At 38.2% G+C, this 25,933-nt stretch overlaps 1 protein-coding gene across 3 annotated transcripts in view; it reads left to right on the top strand.

Annotated features, from left to right (window-relative positions):
- Positions 1 to 25,420, top strand: part of MELK (maternal embryonic leucine zipper kinase) — a 62,137-nt gene extending 36,717 nt beyond the window's left edge. For 2 of the 3 annotated variants that reach the window (XM_090275919.1, XM_090275921.1), the window contains 8 exons: positions 2,781 to 2,867; positions 9,764 to 9,895; positions 13,245 to 13,367; positions 15,837 to 16,068; positions 18,416 to 18,497; positions 19,504 to 19,672; positions 22,558 to 22,661; positions 24,905 to 25,420. In XM_090275919.1, coding sequence (XP_090132045.1) covers positions 2,781 to 2,867; positions 9,764 to 9,895; positions 13,245 to 13,367; positions 15,837 to 16,068; positions 18,416 to 18,497; positions 19,504 to 19,672; positions 22,558 to 22,661; positions 24,905 to 25,082 — 1,107 coding nt within the window. In that variant the 3' untranslated portion in view covers positions 25,083 to 25,420. The remainder of the gene's footprint in view (positions 1 to 2,780; positions 2,868 to 9,763; positions 9,896 to 13,244; positions 13,368 to 15,836; positions 16,069 to 18,415; positions 18,498 to 19,503; positions 19,673 to 22,557; positions 22,662 to 24,904) is intronic. The other variant, XM_090275920.1, reaches the window with a different exon arrangement.
- The last annotated feature ends 513 nt before the right edge of the window (positions 25,421 to 25,933 follow it).

Consider the following 25,933-nt stretch of genomic DNA (forward strand, 5'->3'; position numbering starts at 1 on the left):
AATCATGAAGTAGCTTGTCTAAGGTCAAGCAACTAGTAAGTTGTAGAACCAAGATTTCAATCCAGAAAGAAAGGCTCCAGAATGTAATGGATCTGATAGGTCACCTAGTTCAGCCTCAGGCCCTGTATCCTGTGTAGCAGTAGCCTTTGTGATAAGCATTTCTTGTCTGGTCTCTGTTGGAATAGCTACTGGAGCAGAGTCATGGAGAGGTGGTATTGTGGTGGGGTAGAAAAAGCCCTGGGCTAGTGCTGAAAAATGCCTGCTTTGGGGAGATTGCGTGAATTTTTTTGATTTATCATTTTCTGATCTCACGGGTGTGCTAGGGTCTCTTATATGTTTGGGTTATGTTTTGGCATTTACAGAGGGCCTTTACATGTAATGTCTTTCATTGGTCTTGCCTGCCTTACAGAGCTGTTGCAGGGATCAAATGGCTTACATACAGAGGAGGTATAAGGGGTTGTTCTTGCTTTTCAAAGTCTTTGCTTTTCTCTCAGTATTGTGTTTCATCAGGAGTAATCTATAAAGGGGACTAAATGGTAATGGAAAAAATACAATAAAGATTAAATTTAAAAAGGAGTAAACTATAAAAATTATTCAGATTTACTCGGACATTTAGGGTATAGATTCTATTCTATAACTCTGTATGATCTCCTATAATTTTCACATATAACTCTAGTACCTAAGTATTGTATCAAGTAGAAGTTTTATTCAGTTCTGTTTTCTGCCCTACTGAACCGGATTGTAGTAGGTACAGATAATCCAGAATAATTGGCTAGCTTTTGGTATGTGTTCTTGTACTTAATTTGATTTGTGTATGTGTGGCTGAAATTTCAGGCACTTAGAACAAAGTATTAAGACATACTTTTCAGACTTTGGATTCTTGTCCACCTCACTCTTTTGTTTCTTTTTAACTTTGGGGTCCAGGAATGAAGATAGCACCTCCTTCCTACCCTTCCTTCCTTTCCCACACAAACCTTGTGGTAACAGTACAGAGCAAAAGGCTTTGGGAAAGGGAGAAGGGCTTTTTTTTTCTTTTTCTTTTTTAAGGAAAGTAACGTAAGGTCATGGAGGGAACCCCAGAAATCTTTCCCTTCTTGTTTGAGCTGTGGTGACATTAACAAGAAGATGCCTAACTGGGTAGTAAAGTGTCTGGGCGTCTGAGGATGAGCTCTTCCAGAAGGGGGACTTTGTAGTTTTGGGAGCTGCCAAGGTCAAAGCAATACAGTGGGAACTTATTCTTAGCACTTTAGCCTTTCATAGTGCCATGAGTTTGCACCTCTCTGGTTCCCTTCTGTGAGTTGTGCTCCTGCCAACAGTCATGGATGGAGGTCATTGTCTCTGCCATTCTGTTTCCATGATGGCAGCATGACTTTCTCTTGAGCCCTTTGTTGCAGTGTGATGTCCAGAACAAGAGAAGGTCATGATACTGTTCTGCCTTGTGTGGGGCAGACCTCACAGCATACTGTGTTTGGTTCTGAATACCTCACCTCGAGGGTCAGTGACAACCTGGATTGTGTGATAGAAAGAAAGGGCCTGAATGGTAAGGGGAGTTAATCATTAAAGTGGTGGTTTAAAGGAACTGGAAAAAAGAAAACTTGCAGAAGAAAGGTTGTCTGTAATAGGTGTGTTCAAATTTCCAAGAGTTTTATACCAAAGAAGAGGTAGATTTATGACTGATGGTATAAACAGTTAACCAGTTTTTAAGGGCCTGTTCTATTCAGACATCGAACTAGGTGTTCCACATGTTACATATATTATGAGGCAGATGTCGTCTTTTTTTTACAGATGATGAAACTGAGGTTCAGAGAGGCATAGTAATATGCTCAAGGTTACATAGTTATTCAATCTTGTCACAGTTAAAACCAAGGTCTGTCTAATTCCAAAACTTGTTATCTGTCAGATTGTATTGACTCACAGCAGATAGGGATCACAGGGAGACAGACCTTAGGGACCAGAGGGAGAAGCCAACCATCTCAGCTATTCTAGAGAAGGAGGACTTTTAGCAGAAAGTGAAAGATCTCTTATTGGGGCTGTTGTGAAGAGACTTCTTACACTGGAAAGACAACTTTAAAATTATGCTTGTTACGATTCTCTTTCCATGTGGTTTTATGAACTCCTGTGGGCCAGCTCCAGGCCCAGCCCTTCCTGCCTTTTTATTCTTGGTGATCTTTGTTTGGTGCTGAGAATACATTTCAGGTCCCATATTTGGTGAGGTCCCATCATACAGGGATCAGAATACTTGGATGATTTAAAAATAAAATTCGAATTGAGGCTGCCTTACTTCTATTTAAAAAATGTGTTCTGCTCATATCTTCAGCATAATGATGGTTATGTAGCATCGTGGTACCATCGTAAGCGCTCTGCGGATTGTGCTAAACCCAAGTGTAACCTGAGCGCTGCAAGTCTGAGCCAATCTTGAGCAGACTGTTGTACAGTCACCGATTTTCGATGCCTAGCTGACTTTGATGAAAATGCCAGTGCAGGTCTTGTGGTCGGAAGGAGTTACAGTCTCTTGTTTGCATAACAGAATTTTAAGAATTGATCAGATAATGATGGGACTGGGAGGAGCTGGGAAAGAGCTTATCTTCTTGAATTATTGTCATCTGCTTATATCACTAAAAATTATGGAGAATGTGTGTTCTTACCCAAGAGTGAGAAACTCAGGCTGTTTTTACATATTGGTGTTTGCTTTTACGAGGTAATTATGGTAATTTTAAAATTTAGAAACAAATATTTTGTAATTTTTTTGTTAATAAAGTTTATAAAAAATTTTTTTGTAGCTTATTCACCTTGATGAAGATTGTGTAACGGAACTTTCTGTACATCACAGAAACAACAGGCAAACAATGGAGGATTTAATTTCATTGGTAAGAAATAACAGCATGAATTTGAGAGTAATATCTTTTATTTCATTGTTCTTGATTTTATCAGTACATTAAAAATAAGGTACCAAAATTGAACTCTTGAGTTCCCACCACTCCCCTCCCAACCTGTACCTCTCTGTTTTCCGCATCTCAGTAAATGTCATCACCATATGTTGCTCAAATAAACAAACAGCAAAAGGGTAGCATTTATCATGGGTATAACTATTATGCTAATTTTATATTCATGTATTATTTCTACCCAACTTTTATAATGTCTGCTGTATAGCCTTTTAAAAATGACATTGATTAAAGAGAATTATAGTGGAAAAAATTTAAAAAGAGAACAAACTCTAGTCCAGGTAACTGACTACTTTAAATTCTCTAACAGGGAATTACGATTCTGCTGGAGAAATAAGGTAAATACAGAACAGTTTCCTTCTCACCTAAAAGCAACTCTGCAGCATCACATCACCCCTAAGCTTATAAACCAAATACCATGAAATCATTATCATGATTTCTGGTGTTGGATCATTTTAGCTCTTTCAGATGCTTTAATCTCTCGATTTCATATTTTCCGCAGACGGGGGCACTCAGAGTTGTCTCTGAGTATAATTAAATGCTGGGCTGGGATTGCACCCAAGTCTTCTCCCTCTTCAGTTTTATGTCTTTCATCACCTGTGATTGTATTATTTTTCCTGTTTGCTAATTTGCAAGGTAAAAGCTGTAAGCACTTTTTTTTTCTCTAAACAAAACTTTCCCAAACCACAATTCTTTTAAGAGAGGCGGAGATAGAAAGGCATTCATTTGAATGACATAATAAGCAAAGGCTCTAGAGTATCTCTGGAAAACAGAATGATAATTTACTTTTTCATGGAATGAAAAGGAATGGCTAGAATTGGGAATTACTGCAAGATGTGTAAGTCCTTAATTTTTTACAGTAAAAACAGGAAGTTTTCATATAAGCAACTTTTTAAAAATTGCATGATTTTTGGGGGGGCATGGGAGGGGAAGATGATCTTTAATAGAAGTCTGTATTCCAGATACATAAAATTTGTTTTAAATTTTTTATTCAAGACATTTTTGAACACCTGCAAAAGTGGAGAGAATAGTATAATAACAGTGATCTTCCATGTACTCATCATCCCATTTCAACAGTTATTAACATTTTGCTCATTTTATCTGTGTCTGACTACCCTCGCCGTCTGCACTTTCCAACTGGGTATTTCAGCGTGAATCCCATACATTATGTCATTTGAAATTTAGTATGAGATTCACAAATTTTTAAAATTTGAATCTTAAAAGTAACATACTCAGAATTTCAAGAGTCATTGAAAAGAAATTCTTTAAAATAGTATCCTTTATATGGTTTCTAAATACAATTTTGAAACTTAGAAATGAAATGGACCTAGGAATTGTTTTCTTTAGTTCTGATACAGAAAACAAAATATATAATGAAGCATGGTAGAGATTGTTTTCTGGTGTTACATCTCCAAGTTATTCTGAGAAGCAGGCATGACCAAGATCAAGAATGCTGTGAGGAAAGTAATAGTTCCTCTTCTTTTGTACTCTTCCCTCATTCTTGAATGCCTGTTTATATCTGTACTTATTTTCTAGTCCTAGGGGTGAACAGAACACATCTTACCCTTCGCTGAACATTGAACTCAAACCTGGGCACTTGAAACTAATTCTCATGCCTCGGTCCCACCCTCAGAGATTATGATCTCAGTGGTCTTGGGTATGGCCTAGGCATCAGAATTTTTAAAGCCTCCCAGATGATTGCAGTGTGCAGCCAGGAGTTGAGAAGTGTTACTTTAGATTCTTGCTACTTAAAGTGTGCTTTAGAACCAGCAGCAGCAGCATCCCTTGGTATTTATTAGAAATGCAGACTCTCAGGCCCCACCTCTGACCTACTGAACCAGAATCTGCATCTTAATAAAATCCCTGAGTGGTTCATGTGTACATTAATGCTTGCGAAGCATTGGTCTGTGTCAGTGGTTCTCAAGTGGGAGTGATTTCACCCCTCGGGACATTTTTGGTTGGCACAGTTGGGGTTTGTGTATGTGCTAATAGCATCCCTGGTGGAGTCCAGTGATGCTGCTAAATAACCTATAATGCACAGCAGGTCAAATGCCAATATGGTTGAGGTAGAGAAATTCTGGTCTAGGTAGTCTCAGAGAATTCACATTGGTCCTGAGTACTTTGTAGTTTAAAGGACCTCAGGAAAGCCAGGTTTCAGATCAGCTGTGGTCTTGTTTTCCTGGCATCTTGGGAGTTCTGTTTTTACTTGTGGGGGAGTTAGGGCACAGATCAGTTTATTGTGATCCATGCTGATACGATGCTGCTGATCTTTGTGCAAGGAGTGAGAAACAATATTATTCCCAAACATTCAACTGATAGAACCCCCTCTTTTATATTGTATACGAGCATCCTTAAACTGCTTTTTATACGCAGAAGTCAGAGTTTCATTTGTCTCATGACCTTGAGCTATCTCATGGCAGCCCTCTTGAGATTCCCCACAGTGGTGCTAGCGCCTCCACCTTATTGCTGTCCTTACTGCCCCTATTCTTTCAGCTATGATTGGCTCTGGGCTGTGGAAGCTGCCAGTCATGTGGTAGGGGGACTTCACTGAGGGTCACACGTGCATATGAGAACCTATTCAGACATTCCTTTACCCCATCCCTGCAATGAAAATGCCCATGTGTTCTGGTGGGGGGAGTTTACAGATTGGGGGCCTGGGGAGCAAGGTCAGGGGAAGGATTTCTCCAGCCCTCTGTACCCATAGCTGCCTCTCCTCAGCCCAGGTGCCGGGGCAGTTCTTTAATATTTGACCTGCCTGAACAATGAGGGGATTTTAAAATGTTTTTAATTTTCTAGAAATGGTAACTTCTTTAGAACAGGTAAACCTATTGCTTTACTTTCAGACATTTGACTTTCAAAAGAGGGAACTGTCTAAAAGATAAGGGAGACATTGGTTGTGTTAGACTTGTGGATTGACATCACCTGAAAGCATAACTAATGTGTTGATTTATCTGTTATTCACCACAGAACTCCCCTGTGCATCTTATCGTAATGAGTAGTATGCAGTGGCTATGGCAAAAAAAGTTATAAAAACGATGGGGGTTTTTCTGGTCTATGGAAAAGAGAGCTTAGAGGCTGGTTGTAAAACTCCTAAGCATATTTAGGAAACTCCGTTTAAAACTCTTAGCACTGTCCGGGTATTGTTTGCAATTGCTGATAAGCAAATGGCAGCTTGTTTCTTAGTCATAATTACTTTATGGCATCTTTTTAATAAAAGGTGGCTCTCGCAGATGAGACTGTAGATGTGGGAGTGGGAAAAAATCTTTAATGTAGTTTTGGCAAGTGGAGAGTGATTCTAACTACTTAGTTTTCACCCAGTTTCCAAGTACTTTCTCCGTGAAACCTTTTGTCCTTCCTCCCCCCTGCCCTGTGTGGATTAAAGGAAACAATTCTGTGACAACTTATCATAGTTCATACTTCTCCTGCTAGCTGGATAGATCCATTATATAAATTTCAAAGCATATACTGTGGTTGTGGCCATCTAAAATATTAACTGAGAAAATTTATTAATAAAAACAAAATTGGTAGTAGACCTCTTTGGGTAATGTACTTTATGAGGAGACACAACATTGCAATTTTATTCAACATTATTAAAATTTAATACTTTTGCAGGGCAGAGTCTCATAGCCTTATGAGTACATTATTTAGAAATTTTCACTTAAACACAGTGGATTGAACAAATATGTTTGCATCCAACACCGAAACCTCACTAAAATAACAAAGGGATAAAGGGGCAAAACATTCACAATGAAGAGAATAAGAGAGGAGGCAAGAGTAATGTCACTAAAATTTTGGAAGTTGTAAAGTAGGTCAGTGGCAGCTGGCGTGGTGTTTTGGAGAAAGCGGAGAGCCCCAGTGCCTGCCGTGGAAAAGGACAAGAAGCAAACTGATTGGCGCGCTAGAGCTCCTGAAAGGCTCAGGGATCAGCGGTGCTAGGACACTCTGAAACCAGGGAAGTGAGCAGGGTGGAAGCCAGGACGATTGGTTGGAAGTCTATTAGAAGCAGGTAGACCCCTAGGTCCCTTTCTCCACCTTGTGCAACATGACAGCCACCTCGTCCCCAGCCCAGCAGAAGCTTGGAGATGCTGAACAAGAGGCAGACATGCCCCAGACACAGCGCAGGTGGGGGTGATGGGCCATCTTGAAAAGGATGCAGGGACACACACAGTCTTCATTGGACAGTGGACCACGGCCTCTGCCCCCTTCACTGTTCAACTCTGAGAATGCTGGATCTAGGATTTTGTCCTGTTTGCGGTGGGGGTGGGGAAAATATTGGAAGGTTTCTCTTTAGAAGAAGCAAAGAGAAAAAAACCTATAACAACGGTTGGGAGTTCAGGTTTCTTCTCTGTTTACCTCAGAGCAGTGATTTTCATCCTTTTTCATCTCATGGCACAAACTATAATTACTAAAATTCTGTGGCACACCAAAAATATTTATTTATTGCTGATCTGACCCAAAAAATAGGTATAATTTTATTGACGCGGGATGGCTATTGTTGTTCTGGCTGTTGTCACTTAAATTTGACAATCTAAGGGAAAAGAGGTCAGTGCCTCTGACTAAATAGTCAGGTATTGCATGTTTTTAAAATTCTGTGGCACACCAATTGAAAATCGCTATCTTAGAGAAAAGTCCCCAAGATGATAAGCAGCCCCAGACTACACATAGAGCCTTTAATTAGCTGTTATTATAATTCTTCACTTTTAAATAGAGACAGATAGCCAAAGATCACCAGATATTTGAGGAAAGCCTCTAAGATGAAAGCCAGAGGTCAAAACAAATGGCGTGGGGTTGGTGGGGAGAAGGAAGAAAAGTAACCATACTCAGAAAAAACAGATAACAGGAAGTGGGAAAAAAATGGCTAAGAAATGATCATTAATATTCTCAGAGATAAGAGAAGCTATTTCTCTCTTGAAATAGGAAAAAAAAAAAAACGCCTAAAAAGGAACGTTTCAAGACATAGCTCTTGAAAATTAAAAATACGACCTCAGAAATGAAAAGCTCAGTAGAAATGTTTGAAAATGAGTTCATGTGAAATCTTTCGAAAGTAAAACCTAAAGACAAAATGATGCACAAATAAAAGAGGAGGAGTAAGAAAGGTCCTACATACAAATAATATAGGTTGCAGGAAGATGAAAGAGGGGAAGAAACCACTGAACTGAGTTTCTAAGAACAAAGAGGCTTAACCAGAGTTTAGCAAAAACAGACAAAGGTAGAGCTGCACAAGGGCCTGTTAGAGTGAGATTTCAGAAAACTGGGGCCAAGGAGAAATCCATAAAGTTTCAGGAACAAAAACCAAAGGTCATACCCAAAGTCTTGGAATCAGAAAGATTTTAGATTTTCCCCCAGCTATAGAAGAAGTGAAAAGACCATGGAACCATGCCTTCAAAACTGAAAATTATTATCAACCTAGAATTCTTTACTCAGCCAAAGTAGAATCAAGTGTGTGTATAGAATGCAGTCATTTATCAGACATGCAAGCTCTCAAAAATTTACCTCTCATTCATCCACCCTCAGGAAGTTGCTGGAGGATGTGTTCTATTAGAACAAGAAAGTAAACCAAGAAAGAGGACTACTTAGGAATTAGGGAACTGGGGATACACTGTAGGATAGAGGCGAAGGGAACCCCTAGACTAACAGTTGAGTTGCAAGCTAAAGAAGAGGCCAGTCCAGAGTGCAGTGTGGAATGCAGACTTCAGGTGGGATGTTCCCAAAAGGGAGACAGAAGGAGACAGCTGATATGTGTGAACATGTTGAGAGGACGTGAAGAGGGTTGGAGACTGTGGGGTTGAGTTAGTAAGATGAATAACTGCCTTTAAAAGTTTTAACTTCAGGAAAAAACGAGTTATAAAAGAAGGAAATGCAAGGATAGCACCATGTGTCATTTAGCTGCAGGGCTGATACTCAGCCAGTGTTGCTATACTGGTTGTAGAGATACTAATATTTATATACTGATTGGTAACTAACTGTTACCTGGAGTACCCTCCTTGTTGCCCTGTTACCTCCCTTAGGCTTTAGACTCCTCCCTCCAGTCCTACCTCAAATCCTTCATTAAAACGTTAATAATTGACCCTAGCTGGTGTGGCTCAGTGGACTGAGAGCCGACCTGCGAACCAAAGCGTTGCCAGTTTGATTCCCAGTCAGGGCACATGCCTGGGTTGTGGCCCAGGTCCCCAGCGTGGGGTGTGCGAGAGGCAACCACACATCGATGTTTCTCTCCCTCTTTCTCCCTCCCTTCCCCTCTCTCTAAAAATAAGTAAATAAAATATTTTTTAAAAAAGTTAATAATTGGCATGGCAGGGGTCCTCAGGATCCTATTACCTTTTGCCCTCTGTTCTGATTGGTTGGTGTACTAATTAAATATTTGACATTACCTTTACTTAGCTGTGTATATTATGTGTTTACATAATAATAGTATAAATATTGATTTACTATAATTATAACAGGAGAATGCAGGGAGAAGATGTGTGTGGGGAAGGAAGAAATGAAGGAAGGAGTTGTAGTAGAGCTAAATTCTACACAGTAGGACATCTATGGATAGTATCCGAAGCTGAAGAAAAAATTAAAGCCATACAAACAATTTAGAACTATAGAAAAAAATAGCTAAAAGTATATAAAAGTGCTTTTTTCTGGGAAGTAGAAATGGGTGTGTGTGGGGTCTGTAGTATAGGGATTGTTGTTTTTCATTATATGCCTTGTAAAGCTAAACAAATTTTAAAAATTCTGAATGCCTATTACATCAAGAAAAAAAATTAATTTAAAAGAGAACATTATTTAAAAAATAACTTTCCTCTTCTAAACAACTTTATTTTCTTTTCCTCCAGTGGCAATACGATCATCTGACGGCGACCTATCTTCTGCTTCTAGCCAAGAAGGCTCGGGGAAGACCAGTTCGTTTAAGGCCTCCTCCTTTTACCTGTGGAAAAGCCAGTGGCACCCCATCCACAAACGTCAAGGTGAATGTTAGACTCTTTTGGGAACATCTACTGCTTTTGCCACGTATCCACCCTATTCTTGAGAGAATACACCACTGGGAAAGTTAACTTTGCTGGTGTCAAGGAGCCTGAGGCAGAATATTTTATGATCTAAATATTTTTGATGGGGAAATGAGAAACTCTAAACTTCTAAAATTTTGAATGTTAATATGGCGTTTTTAAAAAATCTTCCCTTCCCCCTATTTTTTACAAAAGTAATTCCTAATTATTGTAGAAAAATTTTAAGCCGCAGATAAGCTAAAGGAAAATAGAATTTACCTATGAACCTACTACCTATAGATAATATAGTTTATATTTTATTGTGTCCTTAGGGTCTGTTTTTAGTATGCTTATTTATATAATTTAAGTACATGTAAGTGCTTTTAAAGGACATAGTATTTACTGAATTGTAGATAATTTTTAAAATTGTTAAGATTTCGATGACTTTTAATACTCATTTATATTAAGGGTTTAGGTTTTTGTTTGCTGAGCAGTAGCAATAGCTCATGTAACTCATTTTTTGTATGTGTTAGTTGTAACCAAATTACTTTTTTTCTGTTTTGTTGTCTTTGTCTCATTTTCCTTTGTCATGAACATTTAGAATGGCAGAGAAGCTTTATGTATTGGGTTGGCCAATAAGTCTCTTTAGTTTTTCACATAAAATCGAAGACATATTTTTCATTTTCACCAATAACTATTGATTTGGATATTTTGAGTATGTCATCTACCTTCTGCGTGGTATAATGTTCATTGTTCTCAGTTAATGTCTCGATTTGATTGCTATCCACATCCACTGGTCTACCCAGCTGCGGATCATCATCCAGTGAGAATTCTCCCACATGAAACTTCTCAAACCACTTTTGACACCTTTGATCAGTCATAGTCCTTCTCCATACACGGCACAAATCTTTCATTGTGTTATAGTTGCATTTTGATCTTTCTTGAAAAAATAAAGCATAATATGCTGAAAATGTTGCCTATTTTCTTCCATCTTCAGTATCAAAATGCCTACACAAAAATCCACCAATTTTGACAAGTTTTTTTAAAAATTTACGCTGACATGGTTAGCTGTCATAATACAATTTAACAAAATTGTTTTGAATGAAGTTAAAGACAACTAGGCACTACTAGAGCCATCTTACTTTGGAAGAAACAAAACGAACTTTCTGGCCAGCTCAATATTTGGAAGCACCGTGTCATTCCCAAGTGCTCACATTAGTCTCTGCTTTCTCTTTGAATCTCCTATCTCCCATGGCTTAAAATTCTGCCTTCCATATACTTTGCTTGATGGATGTGGAACTATGTAATATAATCTCTCAGATTAATTTGGGTTGTACTTTAAATGATTTAGCACTAGGAAACTGTACTTTTATTATTCTGAGAGATGGTTGGTCCTCTTTATGGAATCCAATATAGCTTAAATGGTTATGTGGGTAATTGTGATTTTTTTCCCCCTTTGGGTCTCAAAACTCTGCTAAAAAAGAAAAAAGTTAAAATGCAGGTCGCTCTTTTATGGTCTTCTATTGAATTCCCTTTAACACTTTGTTTAGCTCTCTCTTTTGGTCACTTGTCAATCATGTGCTGCAGGTGTAGTGGGCCTGACCTAACTTATCTCCCTTCTCCCCTCCCTAGTTGGTCTTTGACCAAACTAAGAACTAAAAAGTGTTAGTGCAAGTTGTCTATTGTGAAGAAATCTCTGAAGTGAGATGATCATATTCTTACGGTTTTCTGGTCTGTTTCTGGAGAGTTTTGTGGGCTGGTGAATACCCCATGCTCAGGCAGATCTATCACCCATGGGCTTAGTGATCAGTCCATTGGCCATCCTGCCCACGTCACCAAACCCTTTAAGCTCAGACTCAACTGAATGCCTGTGGTTATAGGAGGACTCAAAAAGCATGAGCTTTGTTTCTGATCAAGGTTCATCCGAGAAAGGCATTAGGAACCTGTGTACTTAGAATAAACACTTCAGTTGAAGTTTTAAATTCATGATACCTCAGTTAAGAGGTCTGAGACATTTTCCTGAGCCATTGGATTTTCTTATACCTAGATGGGCCTGCTCTCAATTCATGCGCTTTTGAGTGGAAAAGAGCTGAGAAGGTATTTACTCTTTAACTTTCACCTAATGAGCATTGACCTAACAATTTAATTATTTGAACATTCATATTATTGAATCAATCGAAACAGATATATTCTGTTGACAGTGGCTAGACCTGTTTAGCTAGAATGAAGAGTTCAAGTAGGGGGAAAGAGAGAGAGCACATGAGCTGGAAGGGTAGGGGAGAAAGTATAAAGAATCATGAAATTCGATGTCAGAGGGGTTAGACTTTATACTCTGGATAAGGGGAACTGTGGAGTTTTGAGCAAGACATAACTAATTTTAAACATTTCATCCAGCTGGTATGTAGAATTGTTCAGTCAGGGATGTGTGTGTGCTGTTACTGTCTACTGTAGTGCCCAGGACAGCCGTCATTCATACAACCCTGTACTTTTCCCCACTGAGCCTAGACTTAGTTTTAGTGTTTTTCTCAGCCTAGCACTCCGTGTAGCGAGGTCTAGTTGATGGTAATTGGACATCCTGGAGAACTCTGTCATTCCTGGTTGAGAGGGTGGAAAGATTCGTGGCAGAGACCATATTGTCTAATTGGATGGTTCAGGTCTGAGAAGATTTGTCCTTGAATTAGCACAGTGGCAGTGGGGCTGGAAAAGAAAGGATGAGGTATAAGAAATTGAAAGAAAATTGCCTGGTCACGTTAACTAGAAATTGTGGGAAAAGGAAGGAGGGGAAAAAGAAAATCCAATTATATTCCATTGTTTTAGAATTTAGGGTATATTTGGTATAACCTTTGTTTACAGAGAGGAAGAATGAGGGAAAGTAAATGATTCTGGTGGTATTATTAGCACAGATCCCCAAATATCTTATCGCCAGGACTTTTTTCATAAGGCTAGTTCTTAGTAACAATTGCTAACTACTCTGTGTGTTCTTACAACTAGGAACCTGTATTTCAAAGCTGCTGTCTTCCCGTCTTCTACTTTGTTAGAGCTTTTTATTTGTAGATTTGTAAAGGAGTTGTCTGGTATTAGTGGTTATCTGATAATGATAAACTAAGTAGTATGCCATAAACATAGACTGTTCCACAACAGATTGTTTGAGAGTCAGAGATTCTCTCATCTCATGATCTGAATTAAAACTTTTTGGCTTCCTGTCTTCTGTACTGAACGGTAAGCTCCCTCAATATACACTTCCTCATTTGTTTCCGCTTCCAGGGCTTTGCCCTGTGCTGGGAATATACCATTTTAGAAATTGAATCATGATGTTTCTATTTTTGAATAGTCAAAGAACCTGAGTCTAGAAGATGTGACCACAAGTGATGAAAATTATGTGGCTGGATTAATAGACTATGAATGGTGTGAAGACAGTTTACCAACAGGTGTGACTACTCCCCAAACACCACAGGTTGGTTAATTTTATTGCTATTTAAAGCAGGATATATTGTATCAATTATAAAAGCACTAGGCTCTAACAGGTGATCTAGTATGTGCTTGCCAACTTAATGAATTCCTAAACCATTGAAAACATTAATGAGAGATTGTTGGAATATGAATGAAAAGGATGACAATTCTTTCCAAGGTGAAGTAAACCAAGATTGTATTTTGGAACACTTTACTGCTTCTATTTTTCTTTTTTAAAAATGTGGTGTAATTTACATGTAGTTAAATAGCTAAATATGTTATTTGAGCATCAGTTCTTTTGACAAATGCATACAGTCGTGTAACCACCGCCAAAATCAAGAACAGTTCTGTTGTCCCCAGAATTCCCTCCTGCCCTTAGGAGTCAGCTCCCTTTCCCTGCCAACTCAGAGCAGCAACTGATCTGTTTTCCTCTCCTTTTGAAAATCTTTTTATCCTACTTGGAGTTTGTTAATCTTCTTGGGTGTATAGTCAATATTTTCCTCAACTCTGGGGGGCCACACGGAATGCACTCCTACCTCAGCAGTGACACACGGGAGCAAGTGTGCCTGTCTCTGCTCAGGGAAGCTCACCAGAGACTCAACATCCAAAGTTTTTCATGGGGGCTCTGGTTACTTGGGCACTCTGCCTGTGTGGTCAGTCCCAATAATAGGAATTCTAGACTTCCAGAAGGAAAGCAGGTGTTCACCATAGGTGGTACTAGTGTATAGATATGAAATTGATTTTTGTGTCTTGATTTTATATTCAACAACTTTGTAAACTCTTTAATTCTTATAACTTGTATATTCTTTTGAGTGCTCTACCTAGAGAATTATATCATCTATGGATAACAGTTTTGTTTCTTCCAGTTCTTAAGTCTTTAATATCTTTTTCTTTTATTGGCCAAAAAATCTATTTAGTTTTTTTCTATAAGGTAAAAGACACATTTTTCCTTTTCACCAATAACTATCGATTTGGATATTTTGAGTATGTCGGCTATCTCCTGTGTGGTATAATGTTGCTTGCTCTCAATTAATGTCTCGATTTGATTGCTATCAACTTCAACTGGTCTACCCAACCGTGGAGCATCATCCAGCAAGAAATCTCTAGCACAGAACTTTGCAAACCATTTCTGCAGTCCCCGCACCTTCTCCATACACTGTAAAATAGTTTTTTTCATTTCACTTGTTTTTACCTTTCTTGAAATAATAAAGCATAATATGCTGAAAATGTTGCCTGTTTTCTTCCATCTTCAATATTAAAATGGCTACACAAGAATTCCCCAATTTTGATAAGTTTTTTTTAAATGCACACTGATACAATAGCTGTCACAATACAATCTAACAAAATTGTCTCAAATGAAGTTAAAGACAACTAAGCTCTACTAGAGCCATCTCACGGAAAAAAAAATAAATGAACTTTTTGGCCAAGCCAACACTACATTTAGTAGTCCTAGCAGGATAGCAGACATTCTGTGTTCTTCCCAATTATTAGAAAAAGGCTCTGGGAATACTTTGAGGTTTAGAGATTGGGTTGTGTTGGAGTCAAGCTTTTAGATAGGCATTGTGCTTGCTTCTGCCATGCTCCTGGAACACAAGTAATGCAGGACTACTTTAAATTAAATTCTAGGCTTGTGATTTTGGGGACCATGCATGTAGTATGAATTTGGGCCCCAAGCCTATGTGAAGACTGCCCTGTGGTTACTTACAAATTATTAAAAGAGACTTTTTTTTCTTTTTCCTTCTCTAGGCCTAAAGCCAAGATACACACATTTTCTTGCTGACTTTTATGCAGGGCAAATTTAATTTACTTTTTCAATTTTAGTTATAGCCTCTCCTGGCTTTTCTTGGGAGCTTTGGATCTAACTGACCACCTTGCATAGGTCTAAGGCTTCTGTGGTGTTAAAACCTACGCTGTAGGGTGTCCAAGCTAGTAGGTTGATGCCCTTAGTGCAGTGGGCAGTCTCATCTTTGGTTACATTTCTGGATTCATGCTCCTGTTTTTAATTTGGTCTCTGAGGACTTTCCTTACTTTTTTGTAAGCTTACCCATAAATTCAAAAGGATTAAAAAATATTTTCTATCCATGATTTCTGTTAAGAGTATTTTAACATGGTTTTTTTGTCCTAATCATCGACTAAACTTTTATTTTTGGTTACATGTATGGGAAGCAATTCTAGGAATTCATGTGTGGCCATTCTCAATATTGCCTAGGACCTGGGTATGTTTGTGTAAAAACGTGGCCTGAACCATGTTGAAAATTACCTGTCAATAGAACAGACTAAAGTGATCTACATGTAGTAAAGAGAACATAATGTACATTTTCAAATTTTTTGGTATTGCCAATAATATCCTTTTGATAGTATTTCATTTTAGTAAAAATGGTACAAGGTAATTTGCAAGTGATTAAAGTATGTTGTAAAGAAATTGACTTTTCTTCTTTTTCAGTGTGCTTTATCTAGTGACTTTTTTTTCCAGTTTGCCAAGCATTGGACAGAATCAAATGGTCTGGAATCTAAATCATTAACTCCAGGTTTATGCAGAGCATCTGCCAATAAATTGAAGAACAAAGAGAATATATATACTCCTAAGTCTGCTGTAAAGAATGAAGAGTGCTTTGTACTTCCAGAGCCAAAGACTCCAGTTAATAAGAACCAGCATAAAGGAGGAATACTCACTACACCAAATCATTACACTACACCCTCAAAAGGTATTTGCTGAAATACCTTCAAAGCCCATTCTTCTTACCATGCTAAATAAATGTATAACAGGGCAGAAATGACTAGCATTGCTCTCAGGAATTTCTAGAAGTCAGTCTGTTCTTTTATTATATGTTATTTGCATTAGCTGAGCCGTGGCTGGTTTAGCTCAGTGGATTGAGCGTCAGCCTGCGAGCTAAGTGTCGCTGGTTCGATCTTCCAGTCAGGGTACAGCAGAGAAGGAAAACTCTGACTCCAAAAAACCTCCGCTGCCTTGCGGCATACCTCTTCAGGGGAAAGGCTAAGGGAGTAAACCCCGACAGAAAATCCGGAGCCGGAGTCCCTAAGGCGGTTTGACGTTGTAGTCAACACCGGCAACTCCTGCGGCGCACCTGAAGCCAAGCTGTATCGACTCCGTCTTTCCCTTGGACCCTTCAGCTGCGAAGAGAGGGGGGGTCTGCTGCATGGGCAACAGCAGACCCTCCATATTACCCTGCCCAGGCTCTGTAGCTTCAGCGTCATCGCAAGATGTCGATTCAACACGGGAGGAGACAGATACCATGTCACTCCCGAGTCGGACTGCACAGCCATTCTCGGCGGTGCAGATAGACTCTTAAGAAGCTACACCATCGTCTCTCGAGACGGACGGCTGCCGACGACGACGATTTGCATTAGCTGAAATGAAAGCATATTGGTTAACTTCTGATTTTCCTCAAATGATAATAAGGTGTTCTTTATATATATATATATATATAGAAAGTTGAATCATAGCATCATAGGATACCAAAGCTGAAAGGCAAGTTAGAGCTCATTTAATCAACCTGCCTTGTCCACAGTTGAGGAACCTGAGATTCAGATGAGTGAAGTGACTTGCCCAAGGTCATCCAGGTTTAGATTTTGCTTGCCCCTTTGCTCCCACTTACTATGACTAAACTGAAGTCTCTGCTGAACCCTTCTTACTCATCTGGCTCTCCGCTTCTGGTGTCTCATCCTGCTCTGCCTTGTTGTACTGCCTCCCACACTCCACAGGTAGGGAAATCCGTGACGCCCTTCTGCATATCTGTGTCCAGATGTTGCAGCTCTCATTTCCCTTGGTTTCCTCTCTTCAGCTTAACCATCACCAATTGTTGAAGCTGTTCCCTCCCAGCAGAGAGATAAGATGGACTCATTTAGGGCTTTTTATTTTTTTTTAAGAGACTTTGATGCTTATAGTCCCTTCTGTTATTGATACTTTCTGCTTTTTATGTATTTCTGAAGGTTTTTAAATAGTTGAGAATTTATAATTTTAAAGTGCCATCAGTTCACATGTCTTGTCCCTGTGAGAAAGATTATGTTGGTCAAAATCTATTATTGGCCGTTTTTCTTTAAACGTATGAGCTGGTTGTGGGAGCAAGTGTCTGAAGCCCCGATTGATAGCTTCCATTAGTGCTTTGCATTTTACTTTTGCTCTGAGTCAGTTTTGACATAAACATTAATTTCATTTTTCTGAATCCTGTACAATCCAGTCAGTGACAATTTGTGGAAGGATAACTATGTATGGTAGTAGATGCTCTCAGTATACAAAGATGAAAACTGTTTCGATAGATGTTGATTGATCTCATTTTCTTGTTCTGGTAGAACCGGTGAGAGTAGTGCTAAATAGTTATAAAGAAAACCAAACCTCTGATCTCTTTTTAAAAACTCGGTATCACATATTATAAAGTGAATATTATTATCTCTAAAGGGATACAACGTTTAGATTATAAACAAAAAAAGTAAGTAATCACTGATAACCAGATTAGTTAATACAAATTTGTCACAGACTATCTGGGATACAAATACCCCGCTAACATAAAACAGAAAATTCTGGAATAGGGACTATAAAAATAACCAAAGCATACACCTTTTTAATAACTTTTGTCACACTTTTTCAGGGGACTGCTCTCTTTGACTAATGGGTTGGATAGAGCTGTGAACTGAATTAACACCACTCAGTACTATATCAATTAAAGGCATAAATTGTTTCTTGTATAAATAGATATTGACTTTTATTTGTAGAAAGGAGAATTATTAATCACAGCATTTGTATTTATGTGATCTATTTAGATCTATCATATGATATTTATAATAAAATCATAAGCATGGCCTCAGTTTTGCAGTGAATAAAAAGAGAGCTACACATCCAAAGCAAAATGATTTTGTTTTTATTATAAATCACACAGAAACACTTATTTAAAGAAGTACAGCCTTAGCATCACTGGCGAAGTGATTACTGTATTTCTAAGTCAGTGAATGAGTTGATATATGCATTATCAATAGAAATTTTGAAACCATGGTATGTCAACTACATATGGTTTGTATTTGTTGTTTTTCTAATAGTTAGAAACCAGTGCCCGAAGGAAACCCCTATTAAAATGCCAGCAAATTCTGCAGGAACAGGTGTCATTAGCCCTGAGAGGCGGTAAGTGTTTGGTTTTTCAGACTCTTTGATCTTCAGCATATGTAACCAGGTGTCCTTTTTTCATAGACGATAACCTTAATGAGGGCAAGCCAGCATGTAGATTCTGTTAGAGATTGTAGGCATGCGTGTATGAGGATGGTCGTTGGCCATGACTGGAGCTGTTGCCGCTGCCTTCCTCAGAGGGTAGCACTGGAAGCCATCAGCAGAAGGACTGGCACCTTAACCTAAAATACAGCAGGCTGGGAAGACAGCAGCCTTGGCTTCAGCCACATAGTTTTTTTTTTTTCCTCTGAGGCCCGTCTCGCTCTATACTTTTGCCAGTAGAGCACAGACATCCATTACGAGATAGCAGTTGCCCATAATAGTAAAGATACTAAAGGGTATTTAAAGAAAACCCATTCTTATATGAATGACTCTGCAACATAGGTGACCTTTTATTGTCTTTTATACTTATTTTTTTAAGCAGGATCCGTTTTGAGGACAATGGAGGGAATTAGAATGGGAACTAGATATCAGATGATACTATGACATTATTTTCTTGATGTCATTTTGATATTGTGGTTATGTAGGAAAATGTCCTTACTTATTGGTGATGTTTGCTGAAGTGTTTCAGAGTGAAGTATAGTGATATCTTCGGGTGGGTTAATTTCAGATGGCTCAGCAAAGATGGACATATATTTAACGTATTTATTATCCATCTATATAATAGTGAGAGCAAATGTGGCAAAATATTAACAGTTGTTCATTGTACTGTTTGTTCGACTTTTCTGTATACTTGACATTGGAAAAGAAAAGATAGGGGAAAAATAGTAGCATTTGGTCGGGGGGGACGAGTGGTGGCTACGTTCCAGTGGGAGATGACTCTGTGCTCCCTGAGGGATGAGCTGGGCTGGACTGGGGTCCCTGCGTGAGGCACACCTATTAACAGGACCAAAGCACAGCCCATGAGGGCCCCAGTGGGCAGGAGGCCTAGCTCTACCTGTGGGTTTTTTCCTTTTTTTTTAAGGTGTCGCTCAGTGGAACTGGATCTCAACCAAGCACATGTAGAGGATACTCCAAAAAGAAAAGGAACCAAAGTGTTTGGCAGCCTTGAAAGGGGGTTGGATAAGGTTATCACTGTGCTTACGAGGAACAAGAGGAAGGGCTCTGCCAAAGGCGGGCCAAGAAGACTAAAGGTAAGTGGACTAGAGATCTTTCATGTGGATTTTAGAAGGTGACTGCTAACTGGACTGCTTTTTATTTTTTAAAGAAAAGTACTGAATGAATGAATTGATTAGTATTTTTATTCAATCATTCATTTGTTTAGCATTTAGTTAATATTTTTGAGCATCTAAGATACGCGTGTTATTATGCAATGGGCTTTGAGAATGCAGAGGTAAATTAGATACAACTGCCGCTTTCAAGGACTCAAGTGTGGGTAGAGGGATCAATCACAGAGGCAACATGGAGTTGTGGAAGCATGGGGCTTGAAGAACTGCCTTAAGGATCCCTTTAGGATGGGGACTTGAGCTCAGTTGTCATATCTCTGGCCCATAGAAGAGTCTCTGACACACGGAAACCCTTGTAGGCCTTCACAAAAAATTTGAGTGCATGGGAAGTTACTTTGAACTTTGAGAGTGATGAATATGAGGAAAATAGTGAGCTGCAGGCTGGAAGGTGGGCTGGCTAAGAGGTTTGGACCTCATTTGATAGACTTAATATGTTTTAAGAAGTTGAATGTGTCAGTGGTGTGCACACTATATTTGGTGGGAAAGGAAAATTTTAAAAAGTTATTAATAGGTATAAAATACATCTTACTCTCTTGGATTCTCTCTGAGCTTTCATTCAAACATCTAATGAATGACATTTTTGTTTGGGAAGCTAAGGGGTGAATAAGACACAGCCTGTGTCCTTGAGGAACACATAGAGTGGCAGTAGAAACAGGCAGGCGTTTTGTTGCTCTGGCCTGGCCCAGTGCTGTAGTAAAAGCACATTTGAGAAGGGTGGGCCCGCCAGAGGGAGGAGAGACGGTAGTGTTCCCTGTGATTTGGGGACTGGGTCTGTGTTTAGTTTTTGCACTGAAAGTCCCATTTTGAGCAAATCGATAGGTTAAGGGGAAGGAAAATGCTGAGCTGTTAGGCAGGAGAGTGCTCCAGCGGAGAATGTTCTGAGATCCTGTATATATTCTGTCTTAAAGAGGAAGAGGGGGCTTATCCATTAGTATTTGTTGCCTTGATGACCTTATGTAACACACTGATAAATTTTGTGTTATATATGGTTGTTTATTAGGCATATTTTAACTTTTTATTCTGAGATTTCTCTAGTTGGAGACAGTTGTAAAGTATTCCAAACCCTGACATGGAGATTAAGAAACCATAGTGCCATTTCCCTGAAAAACATTAAATAAAGAAAATTAAGGAAACTTATCCAATCATATATATTATGAGAAGCTGAGCAGTTATTGAATACTAATGGATAGAGTAGGATAAATTATTTTACAAAGGGAATCACTTAATTTGTGATTTGAAAGTGTTCAGTTCATTATTACCTTGGCAAAGCCAGTGTAGTTTGGTGAAAGAGCTCTCACGGGACCCCAAAGACAGAGGGTCCTAACATAGCTGTGCCACTTGTTCCTTTTATGACTTAAAGCTGGTGTTCCCAAACTCCAGCCGTGTGGCATCTCAGCATACCATCTGCGCTGTTACTTATCTGGTATTTTCTTTATTGACTCTCTTTTTAAAAAACAGATTTATGGAGGTATAATTGACATACAATAAACTGCACATATTAAAATGTACAGTTAATATACTTTTAGCATTATATATGCACCTGTGAAACCATCACCACCACCAAGGTGACATTTTAAAAACATGTTTATTTAAAAGGAAACCATATGTATAAGTTTTTGCTAATTATATTTTTCTAAATCAGATTGGGAAAATAATAAATATTAAAATAAAAATATCTGTGTATCACCCAGCATTATCTTGTATATCTATCTCCAGTGACAGTTTATATCACATTTTGGGAAACCCCACCTTAAGAAATGTGTATCTTCTTTGGGCCACAGGTTCTTACTATGACAAGTAAGGTGGTTGGGTCTTTTCCAAGCTCCCCATTTTGTTATTTATAAAGATGCAAATCTGAAAGACATAGAAAGTATGATTTCTGTTTGAGTGAAGCTACTACTAGGAAGGCAGGGCTGTCTGTCTGTTTCCAGGACCTACTAAAACAGGGCCTGGCACATAGTAAGCCTTCAGTAAATAGTTGTTGAATGCATGGGTGAATGGCTAGCTATTGTTAGGAATGAAAATTTCTGAGAACTATGCTCAGTGAATGAGGAAAAAAATAACTTGACATTACTTTTTAAAAAGGAATACTTGTTATATTCTCACATAGAGTTGTCATAGAATCAGCTCCTGGGATTCTGTAATATTTTTTAAATAATCAAGAGAGTGTTAAGGAAACATATCCAACTATATACAAATGAAATTTTCTAGAGCATTTGTTTCATCTTCCCACAGTTCACGTTTCAGGACTGTTAATAATGTCTCTAACATAGTGTGGAAAGGGAGAAACAGGTAAAGTCCAAGCAAATAGGCATTATTTAATATTTATTTATTTTAGAGAGGGAGAAAAACATTGATGTGTGAGAGATTCATCAATCGGTTGCCTCTTGCGTGCCCCCAACTGGGGACCAGGTCTGCAACCCAGGCATGTGCCCTGTCCAGGATCAAACAGGCAACCTTTCAGATCGCAGGCTGGCACTCAATTCACTGAGCCACACCAGCCAGGGCATAATATTTATTTCTTAAAAAAGACTGGAAGAAAAGGGAGATGAACATATTGAAAGGACAATATGGATATAGTTACTAATAAACATGATTTCTCCAAGCTTTCCCAGTGCCATCTTAATCCAGCTTACCAAGAGTGGTTTATAAATTCTTTTAGTATCTTTCTTGAAATATTTTTGTTTGAAGTGGTACTATATTGAGGAGTTTTGGACCTCTAAATCAGGTAGGGTGGCATTCGTGTTAATGTAAAGATTTACTTCTCACCCTTTCTTTTTTCTTTCTTTAAGCTTCACTATAATGTGACTACAACCAGATTAGTGAATCCAGATCAACTCTTGAATGAAATAATGTCTATCCTTCCAAAGAAGCACGTTGACTTTGTGCAGAAGGGGTAAGAAGCACACAAACAGACTGCTGGATTTATTACTTGGTATCTTTTGAGCTTTAAGAAAACATAGGATTCTTTTCTCCCCTTTAAAAGAAAATATATATTTTTACCACATCATTCCAAAAACAACTTCTGGTAGTGTAATGTCATCACTTTGAAATTTAGACTTCTCAGGATAGGAAAATCTGAATTTCTTCCAGTTTTATTTTACATTCTATTTTTTTTAACCTGTAAAATTAAAAAATAGAAGTTTTTTTATTTAAAGAGATGCCCACAGAGCAGTTTGTTTTACCTGAAATGTGGCTGTAACTGCTAATTTCATAGGCCACTTGAACATCCAAGCACCCAGAGAAACTATATCCTCATGATGTTTATGCTGATGTAACGCATATTTTTCTCTGATGTTGTGCTTTACAATTATATTTATAAATTGTGGCCTAAATTTATGGAACACCTGAAACAAATTAAGGTTTTTACATAGACTCCCTCTCTTTATGAGTTGATCTTTGACAGGATTGTGTTTTCAGTACTTTAGGAAGTCGTTTCACCGTAACTCCCCACTGCTGAGTGAACCGCCACCACAGCCTCCGTGGTTATGAGCTCACGGTCTGAACAGCCTGACCTCTTATGGTTACCTAAGATGTTAATATCTCCAAGCATTTTCACTCATTTATGTCCCTTTAAAGTTTTATTATTAACGTAGCTAAGAGGAGCCACTAACAGATTTAACAAAATTATTTAAATAGAATAGTCAAACTAGAGTTAAGGTTTTAAGAAACAATCTTTTGCAAAAGTAATTTTACTTTCCACTCTCTCTATACGTTGGCAAGCATTCCTTACGTGAACATTGTCTTTCTTTTTTAGATGTCATTAGAACACATGTACCTCACTCTGACCTGTTCTTCATGCTTGGGATTAAGCCATGGTTTCAGAACCTCTAGCCAAATCTGTATCATGTGATCTCTGTCAGATCACTAACTGGCTGTTAACCAATAATTTGTTCTTCTAATTTCTTGATCAGCCAGGTCTTTGCCTTGATCCTTTTCTTTTTATCTTCTCTGTTTTTACCATCTTTGTTTTTCAGTGGTATTATTATATATCTAATTTTCATTAGATATTACCAATCTCAATTACAGTCCATTATTATCTTTTTCTAATCAGTAAGAATTACCTTTTATTTTTCTTATAACTAAATTGCTCTATGCTTCATCTTTCCCTCAGGAACCATAACTGCAGGGTACTCCTTTATGCATTTTTGCTATTGATTGCTTGTTTTTTAAGAGACAGAGCACCGAAACACATAACTAAGTTAGCAGAAGAACGATCTCTTGTGAAACCTCATAATACAAGTAATATCTCCATACTTCTGTGAAACAGTGCCTAATCGTGTGCCCCTCAATATTTATGGCACTGAAATTTAAAATTGATCCTGTTGGATTTTCTTTGTATTTATTGAAGATCAGTAAGACAATTAAATAAAACTAAAATACAATGTAAACTGATTTACATGAATTCAATTTTGCAGCTTTCAGGAACATACCTATTTCTTAAGATGTGTTGAAGGCTTCATTTATCTGGGCCTTTTCATTATCGGAGTGTTAACATGGCAGTTCTAATTAAATATGCTGAATGTTTCAACCATGGGGGTGTACCATCTCCTTGGGCTTTCTTTTATAACTCTGCCATGAAGTGTTGCAATGATCATAACTTCTTATTACTATTGGAGAAACCTCCAAAACACGTGTCCTTCTGACAGGTTGGTGGCTTCAGCTTTATTTATATGAAAGACAGAAGTTTCTGATGAGGTACATGCAGAAAAATATTCTTAATCTTCCCTGAGCTTTCTTTTCTTGGTTGTAAACATGGTGGAAATGGCCTAATGGTCACGGGTTACACTGGTGAGAGTTGCGTGAAAGGATGCCTGCCAGGAGCTTGCTTGAGCGTGAATGGCACATACAGCTATGAAAGAAGGGCTTTTCTTTGGAGCAAGGGAGGATTCTGGTAAAGCCTTTACATCTTTATTCTTTCTTAAGATCCTAGTTCAGCTTCTGGGAAAACACCAGTTATACTCCATTACTTAATGTACCGCTAGGTCATTTGGAAACTGTAAGCAATAATATATTGCTTAATAGGAAATAATGGTTTATTTTCTCCACTGGCCTCCTAGAGGCTTAGAAATCTCTTGTATTATACAGAATATTCATGATTCTCCTCCTAACTGGCTTCTTATCTTGTTTTTCCCACAGCTATACACTGAAGTGTCAAACACAGTCCGATTTTGGCAAAGTGACAATGCAGTTTGAACTAGAAGTATGCCAGCTTCAGAAACCCGATGTGGTGGGTATCAGGAGGCAGCGGCTTAAGGGTGATGCCTGGGTTTACAAGAGATTAGTGGAAGACATCCTGTCTAGCTGCAAGGTGTGATTGATGGGTGGTTTCCCTGCTGCTGGATGGATGTGTGGGTGATACAGAGACTGGTGTGATTGGTTTCATTTTCAGAGTCCATTGGAACGACAAACTCATTTCTAAAGAGCTGTCCTAAAGACCAACGTATTTTTGTTTTTAAACAAAAGATATTATTTTGTGGATGAATCTAAGGCCAGCCCATCTGTCATTATCTGTTCTGTCTTTTTTAATCATATGGCTTTGTATATTAATAACTGTTGACTTTACTAGATTCACTTCCATATGTGAATGTAAGCTTTTAACTATGGCTCCTTTTAATGTGTAATTTCTTTCTGAAATAAAACCATTTGTGACTATAGCAGGCTTCTTAACTCATCTTTGTATTTGATTTTGATTCAAATAAAACCTCAAATGGCTTTCTGACTATTAAGTAGAGACTATTTGAAGTATATTTTATCTGTTATCAAATATGCCTTGGGCAGAAAAACAGATAAGAATTCATTTGCATAATTTTTTCCTGTCTCTGATTTAAGTAGGATTTATTGAGATCGTTAACTAAGTCACAGCTGTGGTTACCAGAGTTAAACAGCACATTTAATATGTTGAATAAAAGAGTATTGACTTGAGTAAGTGTGTTCGGTCAACAATGATAAGTATCTGAACTATGAACCTCCATAAAATGTTACTTTATGGTAATTTTTCTTAAGTCTCGATGTTGGCCTCAAGTTTGTATTTTTATTTCATTTTATTGGTCTCTAAAGGCCAGCACTCAAGTTACATTTGTATGGATTTTAACAATTAAACTAGTTGGAGAAAAAATAGCGCTGTTTCTAGTCAGTAGTCAGGGAGTGTTTTGTCATTCATTTGTT

This window comes from Furipterus horrens, unplaced genomic scaffold (genome assembly GCF_987537825.1).
Source record: "Furipterus horrens unplaced genomic scaffold, mFurHor1.1.pri manual_scaffold_4, whole genome shotgun sequence".
NCBI classification, from domain to species: Eukaryota; Metazoa; Chordata; class Mammalia; order Chiroptera; family Furipteridae; genus Furipterus; species Furipterus horrens.